Source organism: Mustela nigripes, chromosome 16 (assembly GCF_022355385.1).
Source record: "Mustela nigripes isolate SB6536 chromosome 16, MUSNIG.SB6536, whole genome shotgun sequence".
In the NCBI taxonomy this organism is placed as follows: Eukaryota; Metazoa; Chordata; class Mammalia; order Carnivora; family Mustelidae; genus Mustela; species Mustela nigripes.
In genome coordinates, this window is record NC_081572.1 from 57,639,913 (window position 1) to 57,655,190 (window position 15,278).

The window sequence follows — 15,278 nt, forward strand, 5'->3', positions numbered from 1 at the left end:
CTCCAGCACCTGGGATAGCCAAGAAAACTGGAACTGACTCAATAAGGGTTGAAATTCAAATGTCTACAGAAACCAGGTAAGTAAATAAATTAATTGGGCACAGTAAGACAAGCCTGCTGAGGATCCTTGCCAACTAGAGAACAAGTACCTCGTCTAAAAACCATACAGTTCAGGGCTATTAGTTTTCCAAACTGCTCCTAGTGCCCATCACAAGATACCTCCAGTTTTCCAAACCCAACCAGTGTGCAACACTAATAACCAACCTCTCTGTGACATGCATCATCGATTAGACCATGTTTTAATGATTGACATGCCCAACTGTAAACCATACAGTCAAACGAGCTTTGAGCTGGAAGGAGCTTAGCAAATTTTGCTATCCTTGTGTTCCTAGCTCCCTCTTGAGTTGAAGAAACCTTATCCTCATTCAGTGCCCAAGTCAAGGCACAGCAACCAGCCCTGTGGTGCAGGTGTCTCTGACCACAAAACCCTAGAAGTTTCACAATTTTCCAAATTATGGCATCCCCCAGGCCACTTCCACCCCCATAAACATTTGCTCCCAGGAACAAGGAGAAGGGACTCTGTCACTTAAAGGAATTTGAAATCCAACAACAGGAGTTGGAAAAAGTCTCAGAAAAGCAACATTTTTTTTTTTTTCAAACCAGCGCCCATTCCAAGATCCTAGAGGTCACCAAGACACACCTCTCTCACCTTTTTCTTCAAGTTGTTCTCCAAGCCAACCGACAAGCTGCGACTCAGCTCCTGGGCCAAGCCATCTACCATCTCATGAGGAGGTGGGGAGGTGGTGGGGAGATACAGCTGGGCTCGGGCAGTGGCCTCCGCCTGGCGACTAAGGTGCAAAGAAGCATAGAGCTGGGAGGTCACCTCAGAGGACACTTGGTTCAACCCAGGGGCTTCTGATGAATCACTCAGGAGATCCTCAGCCCGGAGAGGTGAGCCGGGGCTGGTAGCTGATGTCGCCATGAGTACAAGCACGAGAAAACTCCACACAGCAGAGCTGGGAACTCCCGGTCCTGCTTTAGGAGACCCCAGGGGAGGAAGTGCACCCCAAAAGAAGATCTGGGAGAAAGGAGAACGACTCCAAGCCAAGGATCCTTAGTGAGTAGCAGCAGGGAGGCCTTCTGGTTAGAGGAAAGATTTCCAGCGGTTCCAGAGACCATGGGAGAGGGCAAAAGCATTTCCTTCCACAGCCCCTGGAACCGGTGGAAAAGGAGAGTGCAGCGAGGTGGGGGTGGGGACAGAAGACCGAGGGGCGACAGAACAACTGCAGTTCCCCTGGAGTGCTGAAGAACTTCTGGCACACGCTCTTATACTCTCCCACCCAGAACGTGCAAACTGAAACCCAATCCAACAGGGGTCTGATTTCCCTCCAGCAGTCTTATTTGGCCCTCACCTGCCCCGGGTCTCAGAGAGACAGGACCCTCACGCTCCCCACCTCCTCACGCCCCTCGCCAAGCACCTGTTCTACCCACGGTCAACCCTCCTGTATATCCCCTCCGACCGCTCCTGGCAAGAAAGCCATAGCAAGGCTCCTCGGAATCCCTCCCTCCGTGCTAACCCAAGAGAAACTTCGTGAACCCTCGGCCACCCCCTCAGACCTCTCTAAAAAGTCCGCCGCCCTCCAGCCTAGCCTGAGACCCTCTACCCCGACCACCCCTAACGACTCCCCGCCACACAACCAGACCTCAGTCCCGCTCAGTTTGCCAAAGTGTGGACTAGGGATTGTCCCCCTCCCCGAGTCCCAGTCCGGGAGACCAAGGACCCCGGCACAGCCACCCCCGCCGCCTTCCCCACACTCAAAACCGTTGGCAGCCTCCCGCCCACCGTCCGCAGCCCCGCCTCGCTCTCCTAGATGACGTCACCAGCCCGGCGCTCTCCCTCGCCGGCGCCCAGACCGCTTCTAAAGCCCGGGAGCCCTAGATGAGCGTGCGCGGCGTCCGGCGGCACGGATTGGCTGAGGGAGGCATGGGGCGGAGCTATGGCCTCACCACTGAGGTTTGAGGAGCCGGTGGGGCGGGACTCCGCGGAAACCGGAAGTGTCTTGTGACGGGCACCAGGAGCAGTTCCGGTGAGTCCGGGGGTGGGGTTCCCGCCGGGTTGGGGGGAGTCGGGGATCGGGAACTGGAGCCCTCGGAGTGTGGGCGGTCTCGGAGCGAGCCTTACACTCTCTGCCCTGCAGATGACTGTTCACAACCTGTACCTGTTTGACCGGAATGGAGTGTGCCTTCATTACAGCGAGTGGCACCGCAAGAAGCAAGCGGGGATCCCCAAAGAGGAGGTGACGAGAGGGCCCGCGCAATCCGGGTGACCTCGCATCTCCAAACGCACATAGTCTCAGCCCAGCCCTTCCTCTCCAAACCCCATCTGGTTCCCACCCCTATCCCGTCTCCTTCAACAACCGAGAGCTAACTCTGTCCTTCTCCCTCCAGGAGTACAAGCTGATGTATGGGATGCTTTTCTCTATCCGCTCCTTTGTCAGCAAGATGTCCCCGCTAGACATGTACGCTGTCAGAGGGGATGCTGAGGGAAGGAGGGCTAGCCTTGGGAATTTGGGGGGCGGGGGAGATTTTGTGGAGTGGAAGAGACATTGGCCCCCAGGAGAGGGGAAGGAGACAGAGGGAGAGGGGAGGGAGAGAAAGAGGCTGAGTCTGGACCCAGAGCTGGTCTGAGAGGCAGGGGGGAAGATCTGAAGGTAGAGACGTTGGGTGGGGGGGCTAAATTGAGGAGTGAAGGTGGGAGGTGTCTTTACTAAATCAGCCTGCTATGAACAATGATGTTTAGGGAGTCGACCTAGACAGGATCAGAAGTATCTCTTGGTAGATAGAGATTATATGCTCCCACTCCTTAACGTCCTCCCATCTCTGCAGGAAGGATGGCTTCCTGGCCTTCCAAACTAGCCGTTACAAGCTCCATTACTACGAGACGCCCACTGGGATCAAGGTTGTCATGAATACTGACTTGGGCGTTGGACCCATCCGGGATGTGCTGCATCATATCTACAGTGCGGTCAGTGCCAGCCCCGGGGACCCTTCCCTCCTCTAAAGCTCCTCAACAGCCATGGCCACTTAGTTAAGCCTCAAGACTCCTTGAGCTTCCCTGCCCTAACCTTCTGTGCTGTAGCTCTGTTGAAGTCAAGAGTTTTCTCAAGACTCTTTAGGTCCTGAAACACTTTCTTCTCCGGGAGGCTTGCGTCCCAGCCCTCAGTGCTTGTGCATTCGCACAGCCCTGAGATCCCATTAGGTTTTGGGGTTGGAAACAAGAAGGATCTGAAGCCTGGCTCTAACATCCTTCCCCTCCATAGCTATATGTGGAGCTGGTGGTGAAGAACCCCCTGTGCCCACTGGGCCAAACTGTGCAAAGTGAGCTCTTCCGGTCCCGGCTGGACTCCTACGTCCGCTCTCTGCCTTTCTTCTCTGCCCGCGCTGGCTGAAGGAAGCACCCTACCTCACCCCCCAGGAGAATCCCTGTCTTCCTGGGCCCCTTCCTAACCTGTTTTATATGAAGGTCCCACTGTGTGCCCCTCTACCACCTGCTGTTCCACAACAGCCCTCCCAGGGCAACAGTGTAAAGCCTGCCCTCGTGCCCTCCTGGTCCAAGGAAGGAAGCCTCCAGGAATCCCTACACCTCCAAACCAGGCCCTCTCCAGTTTTATCCCCTACCTGATGCTGCAAACGTACAGAATAAACTTTTTGTCACCCTCTGCAGCCTAAGCGTGTCAGTTTGTCGGTTTGGTTGGTCCGTCAGGGTCCTGCCCCACTCAGGAAGGCATGAACCAGGGTGGCCCCATACTGTGAGCCTGTAAAGAGGCTTTGTCCATGGGCATCTCAACAATGACAGATCTCACTCCCCTCACAATGGGCTTACGTCCATCATGAGTTGAAAATATAAGTCAAGGATGCTTTTAATTCACCTCCTCTAGCAAACATCATAGCTTAGCCTGGCCTATCTTAAATGTGTTCAGAATACTTACATTAGTCCACGGTTGGGCAAAATCATCTAATATAAAGCCCACTTTACAATAAAGTGTTGAATATGTTATGTGATTTATTGAATACTGTACTGAGAGTCAAACAACGACAACAGTATGGTTGTTAAGTGTATGGATGGTTTACACTTGGGATCCAGGGGCCGAGTGGGTCCAAGACTCTCCCTGCCACTGCCCAGCATCAGGAGGTATCATGCAATATATTGTCAGCCCAGGAAAAGGTCAAAGCTCAAAGCGCAGTTTTACTGAATGTTTGTTGCTTTGGGGCACCATCAAAAAGATTTAAAAAAAAAAAATTGTAAGTCAAACCATAACTAGGGACCGTCTGCACTGACAATTTGGGGGCAGGGGGAGCTGTCCTGCGTTTTGTCCTGGCCCTCACTCAAGCTGCTGATAGCACAGCTCCCCCCCCCCCCCCCCAGTCCTAGTCACGACAGTCAAAAATGTCGCCAAACCTTGCCTCGTGACCCCTAGGGGACAAAATCACCCCCCACCTGAAAACCACGTTGCTGGAGGAAGACGGACCTGCTGGGGGTCCCAGCGGGTATGATAACCACCCTCCCGGGTTCCGTCCTCCCGGCTTCTCGGTGCACACAGAATATCCATACTGTGGAGCTTTCGAAGGCGGGGCTTATGCAGATGAGCGGCGGGTTTGGCTGGGAGGCGGGCGGTTTTATTCAGATGAGGGGGCGGTGTCTGCATGTTGATTATTTGGGCCCGCTGCCGACGCTTCTGGGAGCCTAGCGGTTCCGCTGCGGTTTGGGCTGAGGTGGCATCTCTCTTCCACCACCGCCCCTAGTCCCTAGGTCCCTATCTCATAGGACTGCCCTCGACCTTTACCCTCACCCATTTCCCCTCCTCCTCTCCGCTCCAGGGACCCCGTATCCGAATATCTGCCCTTGTGCCACCTCCCGCGTTTCTCCCCTCCCGCAGCAAACCCCGCGACCTCCAGCAACCCGCCCCCGCGGGCCCGATCCTGCCTGGCGGATCCTGCCTTCCCGCTCTCCCAGGACTCGCGCCACTACACCCCCCGCCGTCCGCGCCCGGGCTTCCCGGTTCCCAACTCCTCCCGCCCCCTCGGAGCCCCCTCCCCCGCCCCGGCCAGCTGGCATGCAGGTGTCTATTGCGTGTACCGAGCAGAACCTTCGCAGCCGGAGCAGTGAGGACCGTCTGTGTGGACCCCGGCCGGGCCCCGGGGGCGGTAATGGCGGGCCGGTCGGCGGGGGGCATGGGAATCCTCCGGGGGGAGGAGGGTCGGGCCCCAAGGCCCGGGCCGCACTGGTCCCCCGACCCCCAGCGCCCGCTGGGGCCCTCCGAGAGAGCACCGGCAGAGGCACTGGCATGAAATACAGGTATGGGGGTGGCCGAGCAGCCCACCCCATCTGCTCCCCTTTCCTAACCACTTAGGCTTCCTGGGATGCCGCTAGGACCCCCTCAGTCTTCGCTAAGAAGGTCCCACCCAGCTCATTCCATCTCTTCCTCCCATCACCGGGGCGCTCCCTTACTTAGTCCTTCTCTTTGTCTCTGACGATACCCCTGACTAGGAGAAAATTAACTTTACCAAGGTTGACCCGTCCTGTCAGAGCCAGGTGATGATCCTGAGCTTGTCTCCTTATCCCCAGGAGGGCCAGGGATGCAGGAATCTCCAGGCTGGGCCCCCTCTGGGATGGCATGTCCTTGGGTAGATGTCCTGGGAAGGGGGTGGGGTAGGAAACAGCTTCTCACTCTGGCCCTCTCAGGATGCCTGACCCAGATACTGCCCTCACCTGCCCCAAGGGCCGGGTATCCTGCAACCTTTCTTGGTGGGGAGGGCACTGGGGCTCTTGGAAGTGTGGACCACATTTCTCAGCCCCATGCTGAGGACAGACGGGGTCCTGGTGGAGAAAGTAGATGGGATTGTAGCGGACTTTCTCAGAGAACTGCTGGGCTCTCAGAACTTGCATAGGGGAAGAAGGGAGGGGCTCCTGCCTGGTAGTGAGCAGAGGTCGCTCATCTGATCTCCTCCACGTGTTGGCTCTGATTGAGAAGCTAAGCCAACGACCTGGGTGAGGCGGCCTTAGGAGGAGGGGGCTGTCTGGGTGAGAGGCAGACACCACAAGCCCACAGGAGTGGAGGGAGCCAACGGAGGAAGAGGGACAACTGGCCTTTCCTGTCACACTCCCCACCCAGGTGTCCTACCTGTGTTTGGGGGGCCCATGCACCTACCCTGCCCAAGGACCCCTGCCTGCCTGAGTGCCTGAGCCTCACTTGGTTTACCCCTTTGCACCGTAGTGTCTGCCCCTCAGTATAGCCCTCTTTATCTGCGGGTCTGTTTCCACAAACTCATCCCCATCAGCCTGTCACGTTCCTCCCAGCCCCAAACTGCACACATCCCAGAGATGACGCAAACACAGACGAGATCCCACCAGGAGAAACACAAACCAGGAAGCAAGAGAGGCTCCGGATGTTGTCTCTAGAGTCATTTACTCGTTCACTTACGCTCCAGGCGGAGCCCTGCCCAGCTCGGTGGGCCCACTGGGCCTAGTTCTTTGGACTGAGCTACCTGAGGGCTTCTGATTCTGGAAGGAGAGGAGCTGGGGGCTGATGGTCTCTGTCCTTAATGGAGGCTCCACCCCTTCCTGCTGCTTCTGTATCCTGCAGGAACCTAGGCAAGTCTGGTCTGCGGGTGTCCTGTCTTGGCCTAGGTGAGTCAGACAGCAGAGGAATGATGGGGTGGGGGGGCATTCGTGCCTTGCCGCCCACTGTGGTCCCATGCCTGGCTTCTCTCTCGCAGGCACCTGGGTCACGTTTGGTTCTCAAATATCGGATGAGGTATGAGTGATGGGCCCTAGAAGCAGGGTGAGGAGGTGGGAGGGGACCAGAGAAGAGGGGAGTGGACTTGGAGAGAGGTTTGGACGACAAGCATGGGGAATGGTGGGCCTGAGGCTGGAGGCTGGGGCTGGGGCAGAGGAGCAGTGGGGCTGGGCACAGAGGGAGCTCTATGAGGGCCACAGCCATTGACCTTCATCTCTTTCTGTCACCTCCCTAGACGGCAGAGGACGTGCTGACAGTGGCCTATGAGCACGGTGTAAACCTGTTTGACACGGCTGAAGTCTACGCAGCGGGGAAGTAAGGACTGGGGTAAAGGAGCCAAGTGAGAACATCGGGGGCTTCTTATTTCCCTCTAGGGAACCCTGGGAACTCCATGAACACTAAGTTCCAATCTTCCAGCCAATGGGCTCCTGATGCACTATGGGAATTGTAGTCTCAACATTAGTCCCTCTTCAGTGTAGAGCACAGAGGGTGTCCTGGACAGTCCAAATAAAATAAAGCCAACACGTACCCATGGCTTCACGCTGGGTCCTGTCAAACCTAGCCAAAACCTAGGAAGACCTTCCCCCACGTCTTCTCCCATCTGCAACACTTTGCTGCTCATCTTCAAGACTTGGCCCGAAGTCAGCTCCTCCAAAAAGCCTTTGCCCAGCTCCCCAGATTGGTCAGCACCCACCTCGGCTCCCAAAGCACTTATACTGGCTTCTGACCCATCAGCTGTCAGTTACTGGTTTATGTAGCCATGTTTGCTGCTCAACTGGGAAGCTCCTCCTTCCATGGAACTTGTCCAAGTCACCTATGTCCCTACGCAGAGCCTAGCCCAGAGCAGGCACCGCTCGTGGGATGACAACATGCCCTCCCAAAACTCACGGTCAAAATGGTCAAGCAAACCGAAAACACAGGGAGAGATGAGAGGTTAAGTAACAGGGAAACTTCGGTAACCATCAGATGTAACAAATTAAGACCTGTCACAGGCTAGTGCATAATTAAGTGCCAAAGGATTGAGCCAGTAAGAGCTATGGAAGGTGACAGGAAGGGCTGAGCACAGACCAGCAATCAGAGAACATTTTCAGTAAAATGAATCAGAATCCAAGCTGAGCTTTGGAAGATGGGATTTTGCAGAGACTCAAAGAAGGGGGAGGGCAATGCAGATGGTGGGAACAGACAACAAGGTGTCCTCCCCGCTTCCCTAGGCTGTCCCTGTCCCCTCACATTCTATCCCTTCGACACCTGGAACAGAGCTTGGCAACAGTTGATGCACAGCTGATTCTTGCTGAATGAATGAAAAGTACATGACCACATCCCAAGTGCTGGGAGCCCTTCTTATTTTGTCCACGATGGGGCTGACAGCCTAATGAGCTCGTGGTCTATGGTCTGCTTTACCAGAAAGGAAATGGGTAGAAGGGAAAAGTGGGGGGGAGGGGAAGGAACTGAGCCATCTTGGAAAGGTCGGTGTTTCTGACATGATCTTCCTTCCAGGGCTGAAAGAACCCTCGGGAACATCCTTAAGAGCAAAGGATGGAGGTGAGTCTGGGTTTGAGGGGCTGCCAGGGAAGTGCTCATCCCAAATCCCTTTTCTTGCTTCTTTCTTTTTGTCTTTTTCCAGGAGATCAAGCTATGTCATCACCACCAAGATTTTTTGGGGAGGACAGTAAGTGGCTGCCACACTCTATTTGGGGAGAGCTATAGAAAATGTGTGAAGAGAGGTGGGGTTTGGCCGTCACCCCAGATCCGCAGCCTGCCCCTGGGGGACCCGTGCAATCCAAGTCCCTCGGGGGTTTGGATGTCACCCCAGATCCGCAGCCTGCCCCTGGGGACCTGTGCAATCCCAGTCCCTCGTGGTGCCAGGCCATCTCTGCTCCTGTCTTTGTCACGCCTCATCTTTGACTTCCCTTTTCCTGCAGGGCAGAAACCGAGCGAGGCCTGAGCCGCAAACACATTATCGAGGGTGAGAGTTCGGGGCTGGGAAGAGCGGCTGCATACAGAAGCCAGAAGAGTTGGGAACGTTCTCTGAAACTTTGAGTTGGAGGCTGTGCATGGGGAGCTGGGAGTTAGGCAGCTGTGGCAAGAGGGTAATGTCTGAATCCTGAGCAAAGGGAGGCTGAAGCACTTACCTTCCCCCCCCCCCCCCCCCGCCCCTGCCCCAGGCTTGCAAGGATCCCTGGAGCGCCTCCAGTTGGGATACGTGGACATCGTCTTCGCCAACCGCTCAGACCCCAACAGTCCCATGGAGGGTAAAAGCAGAACCCCCACCCCAACCATCCTTCAAAATAGCACTTCCTCAAACTCTCAGCAGGAAGCCAGCCTCTGCTCAGGAGGCCTCCCAAGCTCCACGGTGGGGGGCTCAGACCCCCGCTCTTGGGCAGGGAGGGAGGTGAACAGCAGATCCCCATCTCTCTGATTAAATAGAGATGCCCAGGGTCTTGGTGGGGCCAGCCAAGGTGCACAGATCTGGAGCCCTAGATGTCAGGGGCCTGACAGGGAGGTTCTCTCTCTCCCGTGTGCCTAGAGATTGTGCGAGCCATGACCTATGTCATTAACCAGGGCCTGGCCCTCTATTGGGGGACATCCCGGTGGGGAGCTGCGGAAATCATGGTGAGTGTGCCACCCCACTTCCCCCTTTCACATGGCCACCCCAAAACCCACTCTACCGGAGGAGGGGCAGTGGAAGAGAGTGGGGAAGAGTGCTCTGACCCCCATCTCTTCCCTGCCCCAACCCAGGAGGCCTACTCCATGGCTAGACAGTTCAATCTGATCCCCCCAGTGTGTGAGCAAGCTGAGCACCACCTGTTCCAGAGGGAGAAGGTGGAGACGCAGCTGCCGGAGCTCTACCACAAAATTGGTTCGCAGCCCCCCACCCTACCTTTCCCTGGGCCTATCCATCACCTAGGTCCCTGTCCCCACATCCAATCCTCTTGTCCTTAGGTGTTGGATCAGTCACTTGGTCCCCTCTGGCTTGTGGCCTCATCACTAGCAAGTATGATGGGCGAGTCCCAGATACCTGCAGGGCCACTGTCAAGGTGAGATCTAGGGGCTTGGGATGGCAGGACTGGGCCATCTGGGCCGCTCCGGATGGTGCTCATTCTCCTTGGCCTCCAGGGCTACCAGTGGCTCAAGGACAAGGTGCAGGGTGAGGGTGGCAAGAAGCAGCAACAAGCCAAAGTCATGGACCTTCTTCCCATCGCTCACCAGCTGGGCTGCACAGTGGCCCAGCTGGCTATTGGTGAGACACCACCAGCCCTGGGACCTGCGAGTGGGGGGGCCTCACCTCCTGCCAAGACACCCCCAAAACCAAGACTGGTTTGCCCCTAGGGAGGACCTCTTCCTCAGAGACACTCCTCAAGTGTGGGTGCTGAACGGTGGCTGTTGCCATCAGTTCTCTTTCTTCTCTCCTCTGGCCCCAGCATGGTGTCTCCGCAGCGAGAGTGTCAGCTCAGTCCTCCTGGGGGTGTCAAGTGCAGAGCAGCTGATGGAACACCTGGGAGCCCTGCAGGTGAGCTGGGGACTCAGAGGCGGAGCCCATCTCTGTCCCCTTCCCCGGAAGTCATGTCCTCGCTGTCCACTCCGGAATGGGCTGGGGAGGTCAGTCACTACAAAGGCCTCTCCCTCCGCAGAGGACAGGTCCGGGGCCACAAGGCAAGGTTCTTTTCCCGCCACCTGGCCCCGCAGCGCTGCTCCCCAAACCTCCCTGCCCCTGCCTCGCACACCCCTAGCCCTTCTTCGGGGAGCCAGCACGTGCCCCCACCCCACTGCCTTCCTCTCCAGGTTCTGAGCCAGCTGACCCCGCAGACGGTGATGGAGATAGACGGGCTCCTGGGGAACAAGCCGCATTCCAAGAAGTAGTCGGTCGAGGGCGCAGGCACCCGCACCGGGGCCGCCGCACCCGCCGAGGACCGCCTCCCGCTGCTGCCTCCCGCCCGCCCCGGATCCCTCCACGCCGCGGCCGCCAGGGAGGCCCCGCCCCCGAACGAGTCCCAGCTTCGAGTAGCGATGCGCATGAACAAAGCCATATCCTTCCGCAAGTGGGGCTCGAGAGGGAAAGTAGTGCGCTGCCCTCCTCGATGCGCTCCGCCGGGCCCTCTTGCTAATCCCGGGCATGAACCACCGGGCCGTCCCCTCTCTGCCCCTTGGTTTCGCTCCCTTCTCTTCTTCCCCTAATCGCCGAGACCCAGGGGAAAACAAAAAAACAGGGCAGATCCAGGAAACATGCCAATTACCTCAAAAGTGGCCCTGGAGCTGTCATCGAGGGGTAATAACCTAAGAAGCGAGTCGCGACTCCCGCTGGGACAAAGGAACTGGGGCTCTTGCGTTACTCGGTACAAAGGAAGCCAGGCTGGTCCTGGCGGGAAGTAAATGCTGATCGTTGAGGACCCTGCCTCCCAGCGGAGGTGGGGGGGGGGCGCTTAAATTGAGCACGAGTGTCAGTACTTTGTTCTTGCAAAGAAGAGGGGCGGTGGGGAGGGGGAGATGCAGTGACAGCCCTGACGCAGGTAAAGGGAAGTGTGCTGGCAAAGCAGTGGGGATGGCCCTGGGGAAAAGTTGGGCTGTGCTTTGCAGGACATGGTGACAGCCTTTGGGTCACAGCGGAGACCTGGGGCTAGGATGGTCATGTCTGGGGAGAGACTTTCTAGCCTGTAGCAGGATTTCCTACCTAGCAGTGGAGGACTGCAGTCTTCCTCCTGGCAATAATCTTAAAGCAATAATGCTGGCCTTTCTTCTGTAAGACTTTTCCCAGGGAACTGTAAATAAAATCTCAGCTTGGTCCTCACTGCTGGTGTCTGAAATTGCAGGGTTGGGAGGGTAGGACCTCTGTCTCTGATGACCGGCCCTTGTCTAGCTCCCTGCCATTAGCTACAGCGGGAGCTTTCTCTCTGCGGACCAAGGCATCATGCTGCTAGTCACTGCCAGCCACTGCCCTCGCTGAGGACCCAGGTCCCGCATACCCCAGTCCCTGGTCCCCAGCTTTCTTCCTTCCTGGAGTCACCACACCCCTCAGAGCCCAGAGATCTGGCTTCATAGTTTCGCTGCTCCTCCCTCTGACACCCTTGTCTTTGTTTTGTTTAAAGTTGCATTAGCCACCCTTCTCGTCCTATACTTCTCATCTCCCTTCTGATACCCACACAAATGCTGAGGAACTCTCTGGAACTCTTTCGTTGTGGCTGAATGAGAGGGGCTGAGCTGAGGTTGGAGCGTTGGGATTTGGTGAGGGAGAGGTAAGATGAAAACTGGCCTATGGTGGAGATGACATGGAGGGAGGGAATTATCATAAAGGAAAAAGGGAAACTAGTGAAAAATCAGCTTTCAGGGCGGCAGAAAAGCAGACTCCAATGCGATCATGTCAGAAACGACCCTTAGTCTTCCCCCAAAGGACTCTGATTTCCCTGGGACACAAAGTGGGTGGAAAGTTACACCCCTTAGAGATCACAAGACAGGAGAGGATGCTCTCTGCCTTCCTTAAATTACAACCTCCCCATCTCCCTTCTACCCATCCTCACCCCTTCCTCGATCCTGAAGCTGAGAGAGCAGCATAAAACCAATTTCCAAAAAGAGAAAAGTCAGCAGCCTGCGATTTGCTGGCTAGCAACCAACCAGATCAACTAATGAATACTTACATCCACTCCTAACATCTCCCACTCATTTTGGAAGACTGTGGAGGAAACAACCAGGCACAATGGATGACTAAACCATGATTAGTTATTCTGTAATAAACATACAAGAATTCATAAATTCAAAATAGTATTCTCCTTAAATGGTTACTTTGGAGGACTCCTCTTTCATTTCAATAGAAATGTCTCCCCCCTTGCTCAAAACATTAAAAAAAAAAAAAGTCCTTTTAGGAATTACCTTCAGGGGCTGTTTGGAAAGTCCTCATAAGAGACCTTCCTTCATCCATCGTCACACATTTACTGTATTTGTCATCGACTTCATTCATTAACTTAACAAGTATTTAGCTACTGAGTCCCACTATGGTACAGGGATACAGTGGTGAGCAAAACCAGACTCATAACACCTTTGCGGAGTTTATGGATGGGAGAAAGCAACGAATAGCCAGCAAACAAACACAAGTTGTCCAAAGTCCAGAGGCAGGTGCGGGCCACTTCCAGAGTCTACAGTGGCATCTGACAAGGTGAGGCCGTGCTCAGCGGTGAAGGGTCAGCAGGTGAAAGCAAGAGGGCTAGGAGAAGCATGCAGAAGGGAACATGCACGCCAAAGGTCTCCAGAGCTAGAGGGTGCCAAGAGCGGATGGAAGCAGAATGGGAGACTTGGGTAGTTCAGAACATACAAGACCACATCGGGCACTTTGGAATATTTTCTTCATCCTAAGGGCACCAGGAAGCTGTTCCTTTCGGTTATTCAGTGATACATACAAATCACCCCTCCCCCAAATTTAGTGGCCAGAGACAACTTTTTAAAACTTTATTTTTCCCCCCATTATTCTGTGGTTTGGCTGGGCCCTCTGCTCTTTCCACCTGGGCTCACTCGTGTGGCTGGACTGAGCTGGCAGGTCAACTGTGCGAGAACATCAGCTGGCCTCATTGCTACATCTGGCCATTGGCTGGGACGTCTCAGCTCTCCATGCAGCCTCATCTGCTAGTAAATTTCCTTACATAACAGACTCAGGGCTGGGATCCCAAGGGATGAAGGCAGAAGCTGCAAGGCCTCCAATGGACTGTGCCCCAGAACTCACACAACATCGCTTCTGCCATATTCTGTTAGTCACAGGAAGTCATGAGCTGAGCCCAGATTCCAGGGATAGGGAAACAGACCCCAATTTTTGCTGGGAGAAGCAGCAAAATCACATGGCATAGGAATTTGGGGCTACTGAACTGAACTATCACCACATTGAAAGATTCTAAACGGGAATGGAAATGATGTGTGGTAAGACCTGGTTAGGCTTCAGATCTGGAAAGGTCACTGGTGATCTTGGGAAGAGGGTCCTGCCAGGGTCTGAGCAAGAGATGATGGCAGCCTGGACCGGGGTGGTGTGCTGTGGGTGGAGAAAAGTTGGCGGAGCAAGGAGACATTTAGGAGGCAAAATGAACAGGGCTTGCTGAGAAGTTGGTAAAGGAAGGTGACAGCAGCGGGGAGGAGGTGGTTAAGGATGACACTTTGGTTTCTGGAGCTGGGTAAAGAAAGACGTGGGAAGCACTAGAGGAAGTGAGGACTTGGGACAGAGAGATCATCACTTTGGGTTTCTGAAGACAAGCAAGAAAGGAAGGTCTGGAACTTAGAGAGGCTCTGACTGTCAAAACATTTTGGGTAGAACATTTATATAACACATCTACCCTAAAAGTTTAAGATGTAATCATCTACCAAAGATATCAAAAGATGCAGGGTGCCTGAGTGGCGCAGTTGGTTAAGGGTCTGTCTTTGGCTCAGGTCATAGTCTCATGTTTCAAGGTCAAGGGATCAAGCCCTGAGTCAGGCTCCCTGCTCAGTGGGGAGTCTCCGTCTCCCTCTGCTCCTCCCCCTGCTCATTCTCTCTCTCTCCCTTTCAAATAAATAATCTTAAAATAAGTAAATACAAGATCTGAGGAGACCTCTGAACAACATCCCAAAGAGAAGTTGCCAAAGAGTTTGGTTGGCATAAGAGCATCGTTGGCATAAGTCGATAGCTTCCCCCACGTGACCGTGAAGAAATTACAACTCAGAAGTTCTGAACTATTTGCTAGCAGATAATGGTATACCTCCTTGCAAGAGAGTGTCTGTCAGGTCTGTGGCAATTTAGTTAAAGAACAAAACCAGCTCCCACTGCTTGTTAAAGCCAGTCCATACCATGTGCGTAGAGAAGCCCACCTTGTACTGACCGAGAGATGGGTGTTGCCAACATTGGGTACTGAGAAAACGCAATGTACACTGGGGGCACAGGATAAAAGCAGGGAGCACGCTCTGTTTTCTGTGGGCCAGGCCCTGTTCTAAGCACTTTGCTCATTCAATACCATTAATACCCACACTGTCCAGATGAGGAAACCAACCGGCCCAGAGAAGTTAGGTCACTTGCTTGGGCTGTCACAACCCCCGATGCTGGAGGCTAGAATCTGTCCTCAAGCCAGCCGGCCTTAGAATCTGCCCTACTATCTTCACAACAGAACCTGGGCGGCAGGTCCGGGAGAGGAGGGTGGGGAGGCAGTCGGAGGTGGGCGTGGTACCACGAGGCAGCGTAGGCTGTGTGTTATGTCCTGTTTACTCGTGGGGCAAATCACACCCTGAGTCAGAGCTCAAACTGGGCTGCTTTGCTGAAACCATCATGGTGTGTGGGTGTCCAGGTCTGGCTACTCCGGAAGGAAAGGATTCCCAGCATTCCTGGGAGGAGGCCCATCTAGGATCCTGCATCCAGGTGTCTCCGTAGACTGAGATGTCAGCTGAGAGGCGAGCAGTTTGAGAATGAGTCTGGGAAGTTGGCCTTACGAGAAGCCAAGGAGGGCGCGTATAATACAGCAAGTTGAGGGCTGCCTCCGTGCCA

The 15,278-nt window shown here is 54.9% G+C and overlaps 3 protein-coding genes across 11 annotated transcripts in view; 2 read left to right on the forward strand and 1 right to left on the reverse strand.

Moving 5' to 3' along the window:
• CNTROB (centrobin, centriole duplication and spindle assembly protein) overlaps positions 1–6,482 on the reverse strand; it is a 24,167-nt gene extending 17,685 nt beyond the window's left edge. For 3 of the 9 annotated variants that reach the window (XR_009400372.1, XM_059379898.1, XM_059379899.1), the window contains exon 1: positions 700–1,692. Coding sequence is in view for 7 of the 9 variants with exons in the window: in XM_059379898.1 (XP_059235881.1) it covers positions 700–981 (282 nt within the window). In the remaining 2 variants the exon portion in view is untranslated. The other 6 variants (XM_059379903.1, XM_059379896.1, XM_059379904.1 and 3 more) reach the window with 5 other exon arrangements.
• Positions 1,982–3,718, forward strand: TRAPPC1 (trafficking protein particle complex subunit 1). The gene is made up of 5 exons (XM_059379906.1): positions 1,982–2,086; positions 2,198–2,296; positions 2,448–2,518; positions 2,886–3,024; positions 3,320–3,718. The coding sequence occupies exons 2-5, from the start codon at positions 2,198–2,200 to the stop codon at positions 3,446–3,448; spliced, it is 438 nt and encodes a 145-aa protein (XP_059235889.1). The 5' UTR covers positions 1,982–2,086; the 3' UTR covers positions 3,449–3,718.
• KCNAB3 (potassium voltage-gated channel subfamily A regulatory beta subunit 3) lies at positions 4,699–11,582 on the forward strand. The gene is made up of 14 exons (XM_059379905.1): positions 4,699–5,355; positions 6,644–6,687; positions 6,777–6,814; positions 7,032–7,111; positions 8,294–8,338; positions 8,421–8,465; positions 8,719–8,762; positions 8,962–9,048; positions 9,324–9,409; positions 9,536–9,656; positions 9,740–9,834; positions 9,914–10,037; positions 10,219–10,307; positions 10,580–11,582. The coding sequence occupies exons 1-14, from the start codon at positions 5,114–5,116 to the stop codon at positions 10,655–10,657; spliced, it is 1,218 nt and encodes a 405-aa protein (XP_059235888.1). The 5' UTR covers positions 4,699–5,113; the 3' UTR covers positions 10,658–11,582.
• The last annotated feature ends 3,696 nt before the right edge of the window (positions 11,583–15,278 follow it).